At 31.0% G+C, this 13,299-nt stretch overlaps 1 protein-coding gene across 2 annotated transcripts in view; it reads left to right on the top strand.

The window, feature by feature from the left end:
• Positions 1-516: 516 nt before the first annotated feature.
• Bgb (Big brother) overlaps positions 517-13,299 on the top strand; it is a 56,214-nt gene continuing 43,431 nt past the window's right edge. The window contains exons 1-3 of one of the 2 annotated variants that reach the window (XM_014428567.3): positions 517-732; positions 10,124-10,210; positions 10,281-10,388. In XM_014428567.3, the coding sequence (XP_014284053.1) occupies positions 565-732; positions 10,124-10,210; positions 10,281-10,388 (363 nt within the window). In that variant the 5' untranslated portion in view covers positions 517-564. The remainder of the gene's footprint in view (positions 733-10,123; positions 10,211-10,280; positions 10,389-13,299) is intronic. The other variant, XM_014428568.3, reaches the window with a different exon arrangement.

Below are 13,299 nucleotides of genomic sequence, written 5' to 3'. Positions count from 1 at the left end.
TATTCGGAGTTCAATATTCTTAAAAGTACTAAAAACCTTTATAGCACATTATTTATACTGGAGTACATTTTCTAAAATACGAAACTCTTTACGTTCAAAAGTTTTCGAGATAAATTTTTTTTAAAAAGCATAATTTTTTTTCGAAACAATACGCTAATGCCTACTTCTCGGTCATCAAATCATAGCATACGGGCATGTAAATGCTTAAGTTTTTAATATTCAAATCAATTCCCAATCCATCTTTACTGGATTCTTTCTTCAAAGCGAGCGACGGCCGTACAGGACTGTAGGAAGTATTATAATAATTATTGTTCATTCATAATACAAAGTGTAATTTTACTTTTATCTGGAACATCTCATTTGTTTAATAATGACATGAAGAAGCTAGGCAAGTAGTTCCGATGGGGCACATTAATTGGACGACAGGGTGAGTGGGAGGGGTGGTTGGGGTGTGATGTTGCCCCGCCTAGGCCAGGGGTGGGGAGTACGAAGGTACTCATTGGCTGGCAACGCCCACCAGGACCCGCCCTGCAACTTCAGTACGCTCTCAGACCTCAGTCAGTAATGATCTCCATGAACGATCCAGCTGTCGGGATGCTACCGTTCGACGGTATTGGCCTATATGAACAGCCTAAGACGAGGTTCATCTTCAAGATGCCCAGGGTTGTTCCTGACCAGAAAGCAAAGTTTGAATCTGACGAACTTTTTCGTCGTTTGTCAAGAGAGTCGGAGGTGAGTACCAGATAGCATTATTTGATATAGTGTAGACTAGATCATAAGAATATTTGCAATGCATACAAATATAATAATAAGAAAATTGCTGTTCGTTTTTTAATTAGTTGGTTTGTCAATTTCGTCGTTTTCAAGGTGAAGTGGCTTAAATCTCCAGATTTATTTTTTTAACCTGTTTTTCTATTCTCTCCGCATACAGGAAAAACCTAACCAAATATACATTACGTTAATAATAATTAAAAAAAAAAGAAACGATTAATAGAACTACCTACCTCAAAATTACTAATTTACTGCTACATGTAAAATCCACAACCGTGATTTAAAGTGTTTTCAGAAATTTTTATGTGTATCTTTTTTACGTTTCACCGACATTATGAATGCCAAGTAACTAACTTCGGACGCGGAAGTTGCTAGTTAATTATTAATGATTAACTTAATAATTATTTATTAAGAGAGGTGATAATGAAGTAATTCATTGTATTGAGCAAGTTGTATAAATAGTTTGCGAACGTTTAAAACAAAATGTTTGACAGAAATTCAGTTGCTCAACAAAGGTATTTGAATATATATAGATTGTTCTCAATAATCAGTTTTCGTGTATAAACCAAGTAGTTATATATTTTTTTTTATACTCTTTCTCATTTTTATTACTTATTTATAGGTATATAGAAGCTAAATATGTCGATATTGGTATAAATTTTGTCTGACGCAAAAACTTAAATTTTTTGTTTTGTACTCAATTTTTATTTTCTATGAATAAAGATAGATATTTTCACTGGTCATTAAATAGGCGCCTAGGCTAGGTACATAGGTATTACGTTACAGTACAGTATTAGTTTCCAGAAATATATATTTTTCAAATAATATTAATAAAGAGCATTTATTATATTTACTGAATTTATATTTTCAATTATTATAACCTTCATATTTTAATATAACTTTACTTATATCTGTTCAGCATGAGCCGTATCGGAGACTCAGGTGCTTACTTAATTTTCAATAAAGTGATGATTACCAACAGGTTCAAAAGATTGTGTCTTGCCTTTAAAATGATATTAAGAACTATCAGAACAGTATTATATACTTACAAAATTTACTAAATATCTTGATACTTAAACGTTTGATAAACTACATCTTCAAATTTTATTTATAAATTGATAAATATTATTTAGTTTAACTGTCGTAAATTAATATCTTTGGTATTCTATTATTTAATCTACTTGTAAGAGCTGTCAATATTATTGTAAATTACAAGACTTTTTATTATGGAATATTAGCATTGTAGATTCAACTTTAAAACTTACGAAATTAACTCTTCAACTCTTTAAATTTGGTAACTATTCTTAACTCGGTATGTTTTTTAAATAAACGTTTAATCCTTACTGACCACTTGAAGGAGTGACTTATCTATCCCCTGCGGATGAGCCGTGGGTAGCAAGTGCTTCATTTGCGGTATAAATAAAGTTGAACTTTGTACGTTAAGAACTCGACTGTTATAGAAAATATAAATTTTCGCTTTTAATACTTATAGAATATAATCTTTATGTGGTATATCCTTACTCTGTACATGTTTAAAGAAACCATTATTCAGCATTTATACATCGTGTTTGTTTTACTTTTGAATTTATTAAATAATTTTAACTGATTTGAGGTAGATTTCATTAAATCAGAATTTTAGAAATTTATAAAAAAGTGGGCAGGAGGGAGAAAAAAGAACGATAACTAAACTGAGTTCGGTTTTCACTTTAATGTATATAGAAAACTCGATTAATTTTTGAATTTACAATTTTAATATGGTTACTTAACAATCTATGATTCAGAGTTTTTAGGTAGGCCAGTTTTTGATTTCAATATTTTAATTTGTTTATTTTTTCACAAGCTATAAACAGGTTGAACAATTGTACAAGTTCAATCCCGATCATTTTTAATTTTTATATAATAACAGTTACCAATCTTACCTCTACACGCCACAACCCCTGATGAAGACCTGAAACTCAGGTCGAAACGTCGGCATAAAATAAATAAATATCGTTTTGTTTATTTATGTTGTTCTTTGCTGACCGCACCCCCCGACAAACTTCTTCAAGCATTAATCTACGGTCAACTATCAACACCTCATTTTTAATTTTTGTTCGATATTCATCGGGTCAAAGCAGTGGCATGTGGCTTGTATTTTGAGAGCATTGTTAATTTTCTAACATTTTCGAGTTTTCTATACCTTACGTAAATTTGGATATTTAATGGAATGTCATAATTATTTGTATGTATTCTTATAGTAAATGAAATTTTAAGATGAGTACATATTAGGAACAGAGGGGTATTGATATTGTGTACATAAAGCATCCACTGTTTCGGTGCTAAGTAACATCCAGTTCAATGATTCATTTTTACAGTAATTCCTTCTTTATATTTTACAATTTACAATCTTTTAGATTCATGTCCATTTTATAAAAATAACAAAAATTGTGTGAAAAAATGTATGCTTCACAGTTGTCATGCGCGGAAAGGGACACCCTCCCGCCCTTCTTAGTTAAATTACCCGAGGAGAATTTTGATCATTTTTAAACGAGAAGTTTTTGTAAAAAGCTTTTAAAAAATAAAATAAAAAAATGTTATAATTTAGCAGATTAGACAATTTAACAAAGTGCAATACACTCCTTCCTACAAGGAAGGTGCCATGGTGCCTTTGCAATGTGGGTTTCTTAAAGATAATTTTTGTTTGTTTTACTCCTCGTAAATAATATACCATCTAACGTAGCATATTGTAACAAGTAAAGTTTTTTTTATTTCAATGAAAATTCTTATTTAACGTCGCTAAAAATGAAACTGACTTGCTTTTTCTCGCCGGGGGGGGGGGGGGAACTATTGGCCTACTTTAGTTGAATCGACTTTTGGTTTTTCCTCTTTTTGTATAAATTTAAATTCATTTAATGTATACAATCTGTATTTTTTTTCCTAATTATTGTTTATGTAAGAAAACAAATCGATTGGTGTATAATAATCACACTGTGCTATCATATGAGTAAAATATTAAAACAATTTGAAATGATCGACATAGCAAAGTGACATTAAATATTTTTTAGGGAAAAATAAAGTTGATATTTGTTTTCCATGCATCAACAAACCCTTCAGTACTAGTTTTCATATTAATGAAAAAATACTTTTATTTTTTATAGAACTATTTGCCAAATCTTGGAAGATATTGAGATTAAAAGAGCAGACAATTCCAACAGCAACGTTGGAACAATAACCACTACGACTGTGGTTATTGATACCAAAATGGATAGGTCGGAGTACGATTAAAAATATCTCCATTCAAGACCAATCTGGAAAACAGATAACTGAGATAGTCCAGAATTTGATTTGTTGATTGGGTAAAGAAAGAGAACCGAAGAAAATAAAGGAAGGTGGGCCTGCAGTAAAAGAACTAGTGGCCGTCAAAGGTCTCTCATGAATAATATACCCAGAGGATTCTATCATTGGTCACGTTGTGATTTACCCACCTTCGAATTTAACTGTATTGTATTTACTTTAAAATTAATGACTCTTATATTTGAGAAATGCCAAAAAACATTGTTCTATGCAGCTCTCCCCTTCCACTCTTCTCCAAACAACGATACGAAAGTGCCTCGCCCGAGAATTCGCAACGGGCCTCTACCTCTTGTCACAGAACTGCTTCTGAGAGCCAAAAACCGAATGAGGAACTGGCTTTAAGCTGAAGGGTGTTACCTTGACGACCCAGGGGTCTTGAGCTGCTTGCTGGTTCCCCTCTCTTCCCATCCTTCTCTTCAGTTCATCCATTTCAATCCGAATAACTGGCAATCTTCAATCCAAGGCACTGTATTAAATCATCTAAAAGCTGTTAAATTTATATATTTAATGATGTGTAATGTACCTCTTGTAACTTCAAATTCTAATAGGAAACATCGGATTATGCCAAGAAAATAGAACAGAGCATGAGAATACTGAAAGATACAGCATTTCCAAATATATTTGTCTGTGTTTAGGAACACAGACATTGTCCTGAAATATTTTTTAAATTATTGATATTTTTTGTTTTACTATTATTTCCTTGGAGTTAATTTTGATTGTAAACATAGTTAATTTTAAAAATAATTACAGTTGACCTTGAAAGCATTAAATCTTATAATGTACCAAGGATGGCGAGGAAGAAGTCGGCAAGCCAATGCTATTTAGCGTGAAAAGTAACGAGTATATTGAACAATATTTTTGATTTGTATTAAATTTTAATAGTATCGTTGCACGTTATACAAACGAGGTTTATAAAGCACACATAACACTAATACTCATTTATTATTTTAAAAATTAATTGGATGATGTAGAATCTAAGGGATATTTTGATATTTGAAGATGAAAACTATCGGTTAAAAAGTTTAAATGAAGGATTGTGAAGAAGACTTAAGTCCACGATGGAGTAATGCGGCGATAAAAGATAGTATACACATTTGAAAATCTCAATTACCTTTGAGAAAAAGATTGAAACTAATAATTTCAACAAGAAAACAAGTGGTAAACATGGAAATAAACATCAAACTGCGCTCATCAAGTCTGAAAATATATTGTGAACGTGTCCGACCGCTCTCCGATATATTTATGTCGAAATTAAACTTTTTGAACACATTCATAACGCCAAGCCTAAAAAAATAGACAATCCTTGAAATGTGAAAACATTTTTACTCTCCCACTGTCTAAGGCTGGAGAGCTTTGTAATCACATAAGAAAAAAAACAACTCTGAAACAAAAATTACCAAATAACGTATTACATTTTGGATTTCAAGGCATAAATTTGATCATATTTCTGTCTAAATTCAAATTTTTGTTGCAGATATATAATCGATCGAACCGTTAGTTCAACTTCGATGATAATTTTCGGAAATGTGCGGATAGGTGTCTGGTTGGACTCTTATAGATTTTTAGCAAATTACCATCAGTTACTTTCGCTTATGTATTTTAATTGAGGGACCAATATTTCAATAACGGTATGACTTAGTTCAACTTGAGAGAAAAGTCGAAAATTGGTCATGGCCTAGTATAAATGTTATCGAGTTTCATTTTTTACTTTCGCTTTGCCAGATGAAAACAATTTCCTGGTGTATTTTGTGTTTCAGGAAACAAAGCATTTACAAAACGCAAAAAGTCGATTAGTTCTGAATTTGTGTTATGTTGTTGACTTTGAAATGATATTTTATTTCATACCGGTGTTGATTTTTGAGTGAACCTGAAAAAATGAAATTAAGGTAATGAATGGAAATGATTTAAAAATTGATTTTACCTGTTGGTGGCGATAGCTAAAATTTATATCTTTTTACATTTATTACTATTTAAATGAAAATATTCTCAAGAAAACTCCTTAAAACATATTAAGTTTTGCAAAGTTTTCTATTAAAAACAACACAGGCTTTTATAATTTTATATAACGAATTTTGACTGCAGATTATTTTTTTTTCGACGCGCAAATGTTATGGATAGACTTAAAATTCCATGCCTAAGCCTGATGCAACATATGAGGCGCAGATTATTTGGGTTTGCGATTAGTGCATAAACACATTTCACATGATTGAAACCAATATTTTAAAGGATTATTACTTAGAGAAAAGAGAGTGATTTCATCAAAAATAAATTTCTTTAATTTAGAAGAGTTATATACTTGAAATTAATTATGCTGTTTTTAACGCAGCATCTTTGGGGGGAGTTTGAAAAAAAAATTGAAGGCTGTATGTTTGGGAGTAAGGTTAAAGTTAGTCTTTTTTCTGGAGACGCATAGGAAAAACGCTTGCATTAGGTTGTAGTCATTCTTAATTACGTCACTGATCTGAAGGCATGACTGAGGAGGAAATCCAATAACACTTAAAGAGAACTAAAACAGCCTGTAATGTTGAAAAATCTAATAGTTTTTTTCCGTTTAGTTTTCAATTTTTGAGCTCATAGCTCATAGCTTTGTCATTCCAAAGTTCATATATTTATTTAGTTATTTGAGGAAATACAAGATACAAATAAAAATATTTTTCACTATGTTCTTAAGGAAAAATAAGGTTCAACTGGTTTATAGTACAATATAATATGTATGTGTAAGATTAACAATTAACAAATAAGGCTTAAGCCTTAAATAGAATTCATGCGATATAAAGAAATTTTTGTCCATAAAAAAAGTTAAGAATGATAACTCTAGGAAATAAAGGTTTTCTTTAAGCTATGGTGTTTCTATATGTTTTAATTTTATCTTTGAGACCCCCTCTTTTGTCACACTAGTCACATTTATTCTCGTATCGAGTGCATACTTCGTGAGACCATCTTGGAAAAGATACACATTTAAACCACTCCTTCTATTTCGTTTCTTTTATTTCCCCCCTCTAAACGCGTTTGTCTTACAAGTATTAGATGATATTTTAAGACCAGAGCAAAAAATTCGTTTCTCTTCAAAAACTTCTTAGAAAGCCTATCTTATGAAGGCAACCGATATGTTCAAACACAAACCGAACTCGCCTAAGACACCACACGGCTCTTGAGCTGCTTCTTGGACTATTTGCCTGGCCCGTTTATTCGACTGTTACAGCTACCCCGGACTTATCTTACCAGTATGAATATTCTCTGTCCAGAATCATAGCTGTTCTTACTGGGAATATTTAACATAAAATATTTTAATCCTATATCTAACACCCTGAAAGTAACCTGGAAATATTTAGAAAATCATTTTTTTTTCTTAACTAACATTTTACAACTAGTTGGTTGCTATGACTATTCTAAGGTGCGCTGAGAAGAGGAGGCAATAAGGAAACCATTATGACAAGGTCGCCAATGACGTACTGGAAATCCCGACTGTTGGCTAACACCTAGTTGTACCGCTGTCTATATTTAGTTCCAAACAGAACTATTGAATGTCTTGTACAATAGTGGCCAACTCCTCCTTTTCTAGCGTCAATTATTTCAGATTTCGTTTCCACTATCATCAGAATTGGCATATAGCTTAGATTGGCTTATAGCTTAGTTTAAAATTGAAATAACATTTTTGTAATACACGTTACTAAAGTTAATTAATTGTTCATTGCAATATTTCATGTTGTTTATAATAAAAATTTAATCCGATTTATGAGGAAACTGAATATATTTGATCTGTAATTTAAATCACAACTGAATCGAAATGTCAGAGAAAAAGGGCGTTGCTATTTGGAAGAGAAAGCAGATTTTCAATAGATTGCACGGCTTAGCCGGAGAAGGGGATTTTATTGATTGCTTAAAACAAGATGGCCGCTGATACACTCTCTCGATGTTTACCTCCAGGACTACAGATGTTAGTTCCGGTGTAAACAGCAGTAAACTATTGCTCCATGTGACCGTTTAAAAGAGAAAACAAGTAGCTCTTGAGAATTCTATGTTATCTTCCTATCCATCGTCATTTATATTATATCATTTCATAAATTCTTTGTAATATTTATTCACTATATTAGTAGCAATAATATTATTACATTCCAAATTTATAATTCAGATAATATTTTAGATAACTAATCATAATTTATTAATATTACAGATTTAAAACAAAAAACGTTTTGAAATTAATTTTTGTTGATTCTTTTTTGTACAGAAACCGAAAATAAACTCTATTTTATTTAGTCACCTTAATAAATTGTATGGTTGTTTCACATATATAATTATATAGTATATATAAATAAATATATATGATATATTTTAACATACTGTTAATTTTATTGCTAACTTCGGAATTAGAGAAAACCATTTTCCACTGGCACCAAAAGATTTAAGTATGCATTAGTAATGAAAATTTTCTAGTTGATCTAGAAAAATGTGCAAACAACTTCACTCTCTCGTTAAAGTGAGAAAAATTTCAATTATTTGTTTATGTTCGAGATTTATATATGTATACGAATTTTTTGTGGTGTTGAATACGAATATGAAGTTAGTGTTTTATTTAAAATTTTTAAACTATTTTATTTAATTAAAAAAATATTAAATAATAATTAATTATTAAGTTGTTAAAGTAATTAATAAGTTGAAATTATTAAATAATATTTAATTTTCTGCGTTTTTTTGGGAGGGAGATAGTAATACTTAATCTACTCAATTAGTAACACGGGTCTAATAAAGAAAAAAAATGATATTTTTCTCACTTGCCAGAGAGTAAATTAGTCTGAACATTTTCCTTGATCAACTTATTTTGATATCGTTAGACAGACCATCTTTCTCTCTTTCGGATGACTATTTATGCTGAAAATATACTTTATACATTTCCGGCATAAATTGTTACTCAAATTTACGTAATATTTTTAACACAATACCTTCTATCTCAAATTTATATTAACCTGTTAGTGTATGATTATTGGTATCCCAAAATTGCGTCCCATATCATGAATTTATGAAAAATCTTTACATGACGGAAGAAAACGGAGTTCTGCTTTCTGTTTCACCACAAACATACAAATCAAACAAAATCGTCGAATAAAATTTTTAGTTGTAGATTTGTTTAATTTGTAATTTGTTCCTAAGTGGTGGTTTTCTGCATTTGTAAATCTTTCAAATCCAGTTTTGATCCTTTATTTGAAGGTTTACACCTGGAATCTAGGCCGCTATAGCTTAGCATAATGCGTACTGAGTTGTCTCGAAAACAAACATCGAGTTGTATAGTATTAGGTATTATTTTCACTACGTTGACAAGATTATCAAACACCTACGTATATGCGGCCTGAGGTGTAGGCAACCAATTCGGTTACTTTTGGTGACCTGAATTTATTGTGTATAGTCAAGTAAAATATTTTGACAAGGAGTATACGCTGGTTGTATATCGTCGGTACAAAGCCAAACTGGCGTATCTGCAAATTTCTGAAAACATCGAGTTTGAATCATGGTTTAAAATATAAGGCAGCAACCGTTCTATAATTTCAATATCTATAATATGTTGATCATTCTCTACAACATACCGATGAAGTCACAATCAGTTTTTTTTTTCACTGTAAAAGAATGATTTCATTAAATTCTGGTTTCTGAGAAATAAATATTTTGTAAAATGCAGTAATAACTGGATATTACGCACACCAAGAAGCTTCTTGATTCAGGCATTTATCTTGTACATATTTCGGTTTTCATGATCCTAAAATGGTAATATCAAATATTTAAAAAAAATATTTGAAAGGTAATGTTATCTTGAACTAGAATATTGTTCCTAATTAAAAAAATCAACGATTAGAGTCTCAATAATATGTTGTAAATTGCAAATGGAGGCATTGTTTAAATATCAAATGTTTAATACAAATATTGTTAATTACCTAAACTATTTTTGTTTTCAATTTTTATTAATAATATTAATAAATAAAGTTTGTTATTATCTTTCTCTGACTAATTGACAAAATTTTGTGAATAGGTGCGGTTCACGGGGTACCGGGACCGTCCGACGGAGGAGAGACAGATCAGGTTCCAGAACGGCTGCAGAGAGGGGCACACCGAAGTGGTAACAATCTCAACTTCTTATCCTTTATTGACTATGAAATGAACATTATTTCACCATCATCTTATTTCAGGCATTTGTCGCTACTGGGACTAACATGCAGCTTGTGTTTACCCCGAGTACGAATGGATACCACATCCCCGGTAACAGGGACTGCGACTTCGAGAAGGAGCACGGCAAGGTATGGATTCTATTTAATCTATTCAATCTATATGTCCATTTTCTTTTAGGATTAATAAACCATTTTTTTTTTTAACTTTGCAATACATTCATTATTTTAGCTGAATCATTATCAATAATAAATACCAAAATGCCTCCTGCTATGAGTAATGTGAACCTGGCTAGGCCTTTCGATCTTACTCATCGACATGCTTTCGAGAGTTATTCGAAATGTTACTGTTCCTTGTTAACTAGATAATCCTGCAACAGTGTACTTACGATCGGTCACATATTTGAGAAATGTCATTTTTATTCTGCGAACTTGAGTAGATTGGGAGTAGGACCGAGTGTATCGGATGCTCTGAATGATGACCAGAAATACGTGGAAATGGTCTTAGTTTTCTTAAAAAGGAATGGCCTTTTGAATAAGATTTAAACCAGAAAATCTGTTATACGTAATAAATTATCGAAATTATTTAAAGAGAAAAATAAAGTGAAGTAGATTTATAAATATAAACGAAACAGAATTATAAAGCACGAAACATAGGGCTGATGACCTCAGGGTTTTACGCCTTAAAGCCCCAGACAACAACAACAACTAGATAATCCTACAGTCGAAATTTTACTACGCAAGTTTATACATTAGTAACGAAGATGTTAAATAAAAACAAATGGCTTTATTCAACATTAAGAATTCGATATGTTCCTTTTTAACTATTCAAAAACATCATTAACCTCTCCTGTGAATGATTTTTAAACAAAATTTCATATATAAACTTTCTGAAGTGCAATACCATTTCGAGTGTTTTCTCTATAATTTTTTATAAATTGTAAAAAACATTGAAATAAAGCTTAGAATAACTAACTAACTATCTAGGTATGACTATTCTCTAAAATTATCACGGCCTATTTGCAAAGTCTACAAAGAAACCTACTTGGATATTGGCATGATGTACAGAAAGCCGAATCTAAAATAAAAAATACCTGTAAGAACATTAATAAAAATATACATTTAAAGTCAGGTTCGAATTTTAAGTACATATACTAGTGAATTTATCAAACTGAACTAAATAATACCCGAGGCGGTGAGTCAAAAAATTAATTTTTAAATATTTTTAGTTGTTTATGTTAAAAGTGCAAAAAAAAAAATGTTTGTAACATTTGTTTTTTGGAAATCCATCTCTAGTTTTTTTTCTAATTTATTTTTCTTAATTTAAGCTGTAATTTGGACGTTGTTTGTTAATATTCATAGCCAACAAGGCCATATCTAGAACAAAAACTGCTCTCTCATTATTGGTATTTTTCCGTGACGCAACTGTTGTAATTTATTTTAAGCAACATCAACTTTTTATGCATTGCCATTTTAAATACATTTATTTCCGCTATTTCAAAAGCACAATCTTTGTGCTCGTCCTGGTGAGTGTGATTCATTATCGTGATTCAGCCCGTATAACTTTTGAAATCTGTAAATATTTAAATAAAGAATAAAAAATGTTGATATGCTTCAGATATTAACTTAATGAAATTCACAAGTATGATATTATTTATCTGACCAGGTGTATGAGTAACAGTATATCGAGCTCTATCTAACAAAGCCTGTTATGTAAATGTAACACAACCCGCCGCCCCCCTAATATAACGGATTAGCTTTACAAAATGGCGAGGGGTGAGCTGTCAAAATGGCGACGACAGATCAATAGCCGAGTTTATATCGTCCCTTCCTCCATCTGCTCTTAGGAAGTACAATGGCGAGTCCCTTAGGGAGCTACAGTTGACAAAAAGTATAGCCCTCTCAATAGGCAGTGCCACTGTAAATAGATACTAGCATCATTATCTCATTGTAGCTGTCGACACAACACCATTCTTACTTTAGAGCTACCTCCTCAGCTCTCCACTTCTCCAAGGAGGTAGGCAGGCAGGCTAAATAAGCGGGCTCCATGACAAATATCAGATTACAATAATGGTGTGTAAATAGCAATATTTCGATGCAACCGAGGATGAGTAACATTTTGCTCTAAAAATAATAATAATTAAATAAAACTAGCTACATTAAAAAAATAAATAAATTTTTCCATCTTCCTAATAATTACGTTGCACATAAATTTGATAAATCGTGGTGCCTTATTAACTATGTCGTGTAATTAGGGAGACCTATAATAACAACTCATGCAATCATTAGACATTTACTTATCAGATTTAAAAAAATAAATAAATAAAAGTAAAAGACTTATAAGAAGGTAGCTAAAAGATTCTTTATCGTTATTACTCATTCTTTCACGTGTACCATTTGAATGGCCTATTAAATAGTTATTTATAAAATCAAAACACTTTTTGAACCCAAAAACATTGAGAAAGTGGATGAAATTATAAAACGGCGTGAAACCTGACCTCCGTGTTAGCTTACTTATCTTAAATTTAAAACGTCGGAAAATAAATAGTTATAAACTATTTTCGTTTCTCCTTTGACCGCAACCCTGACCATCTTCCTATATATTTAAATTTAAAACATTCACTCATCATTTAAAAATCTCTGAAGGAGATTATAACACTAAAAATAATAAAATATGACATTAAGCTAAAAATTCAAGTGACAAAAGGGTAGACGTGGAGATCAAAAAAGTATCTCAGAATAAGAAAAAAAAAATTTTTAGGCAACTAAATGAGTTTTACTATTTTGAGATTCTTTTTGCCACGGGGCACCTTAACATATATTATATATGCAGTCAATTAATTCACTTAAGATATCAGTAGGCTTAGGTAAAGTTGTGGTATGGACATTAGTAATATTAAATTAATATTACTTGTATATTGTATTAATATTATCTGTAATGTAGAACATGGTTTAAAACCTATTACTTAATAAAATTGGCCCGCTTAATACATTATCTCAGCTTTTCAAATTTATATTATTTTTTCATAATAATATATGAAAA

Source organism: Halyomorpha halys, unplaced genomic scaffold (genome assembly GCF_000696795.3).
Source record: "Halyomorpha halys isolate HHAL.00 unplaced genomic scaffold, Hhal_1.1 Scaffold726.1, whole genome shotgun sequence".
NCBI lineage: Eukaryota > Metazoa > Arthropoda > Insecta > Hemiptera > Pentatomidae > Halyomorpha > Halyomorpha halys.
This window is presented reverse-complemented; position numbering and strand designations above follow the sequence as displayed.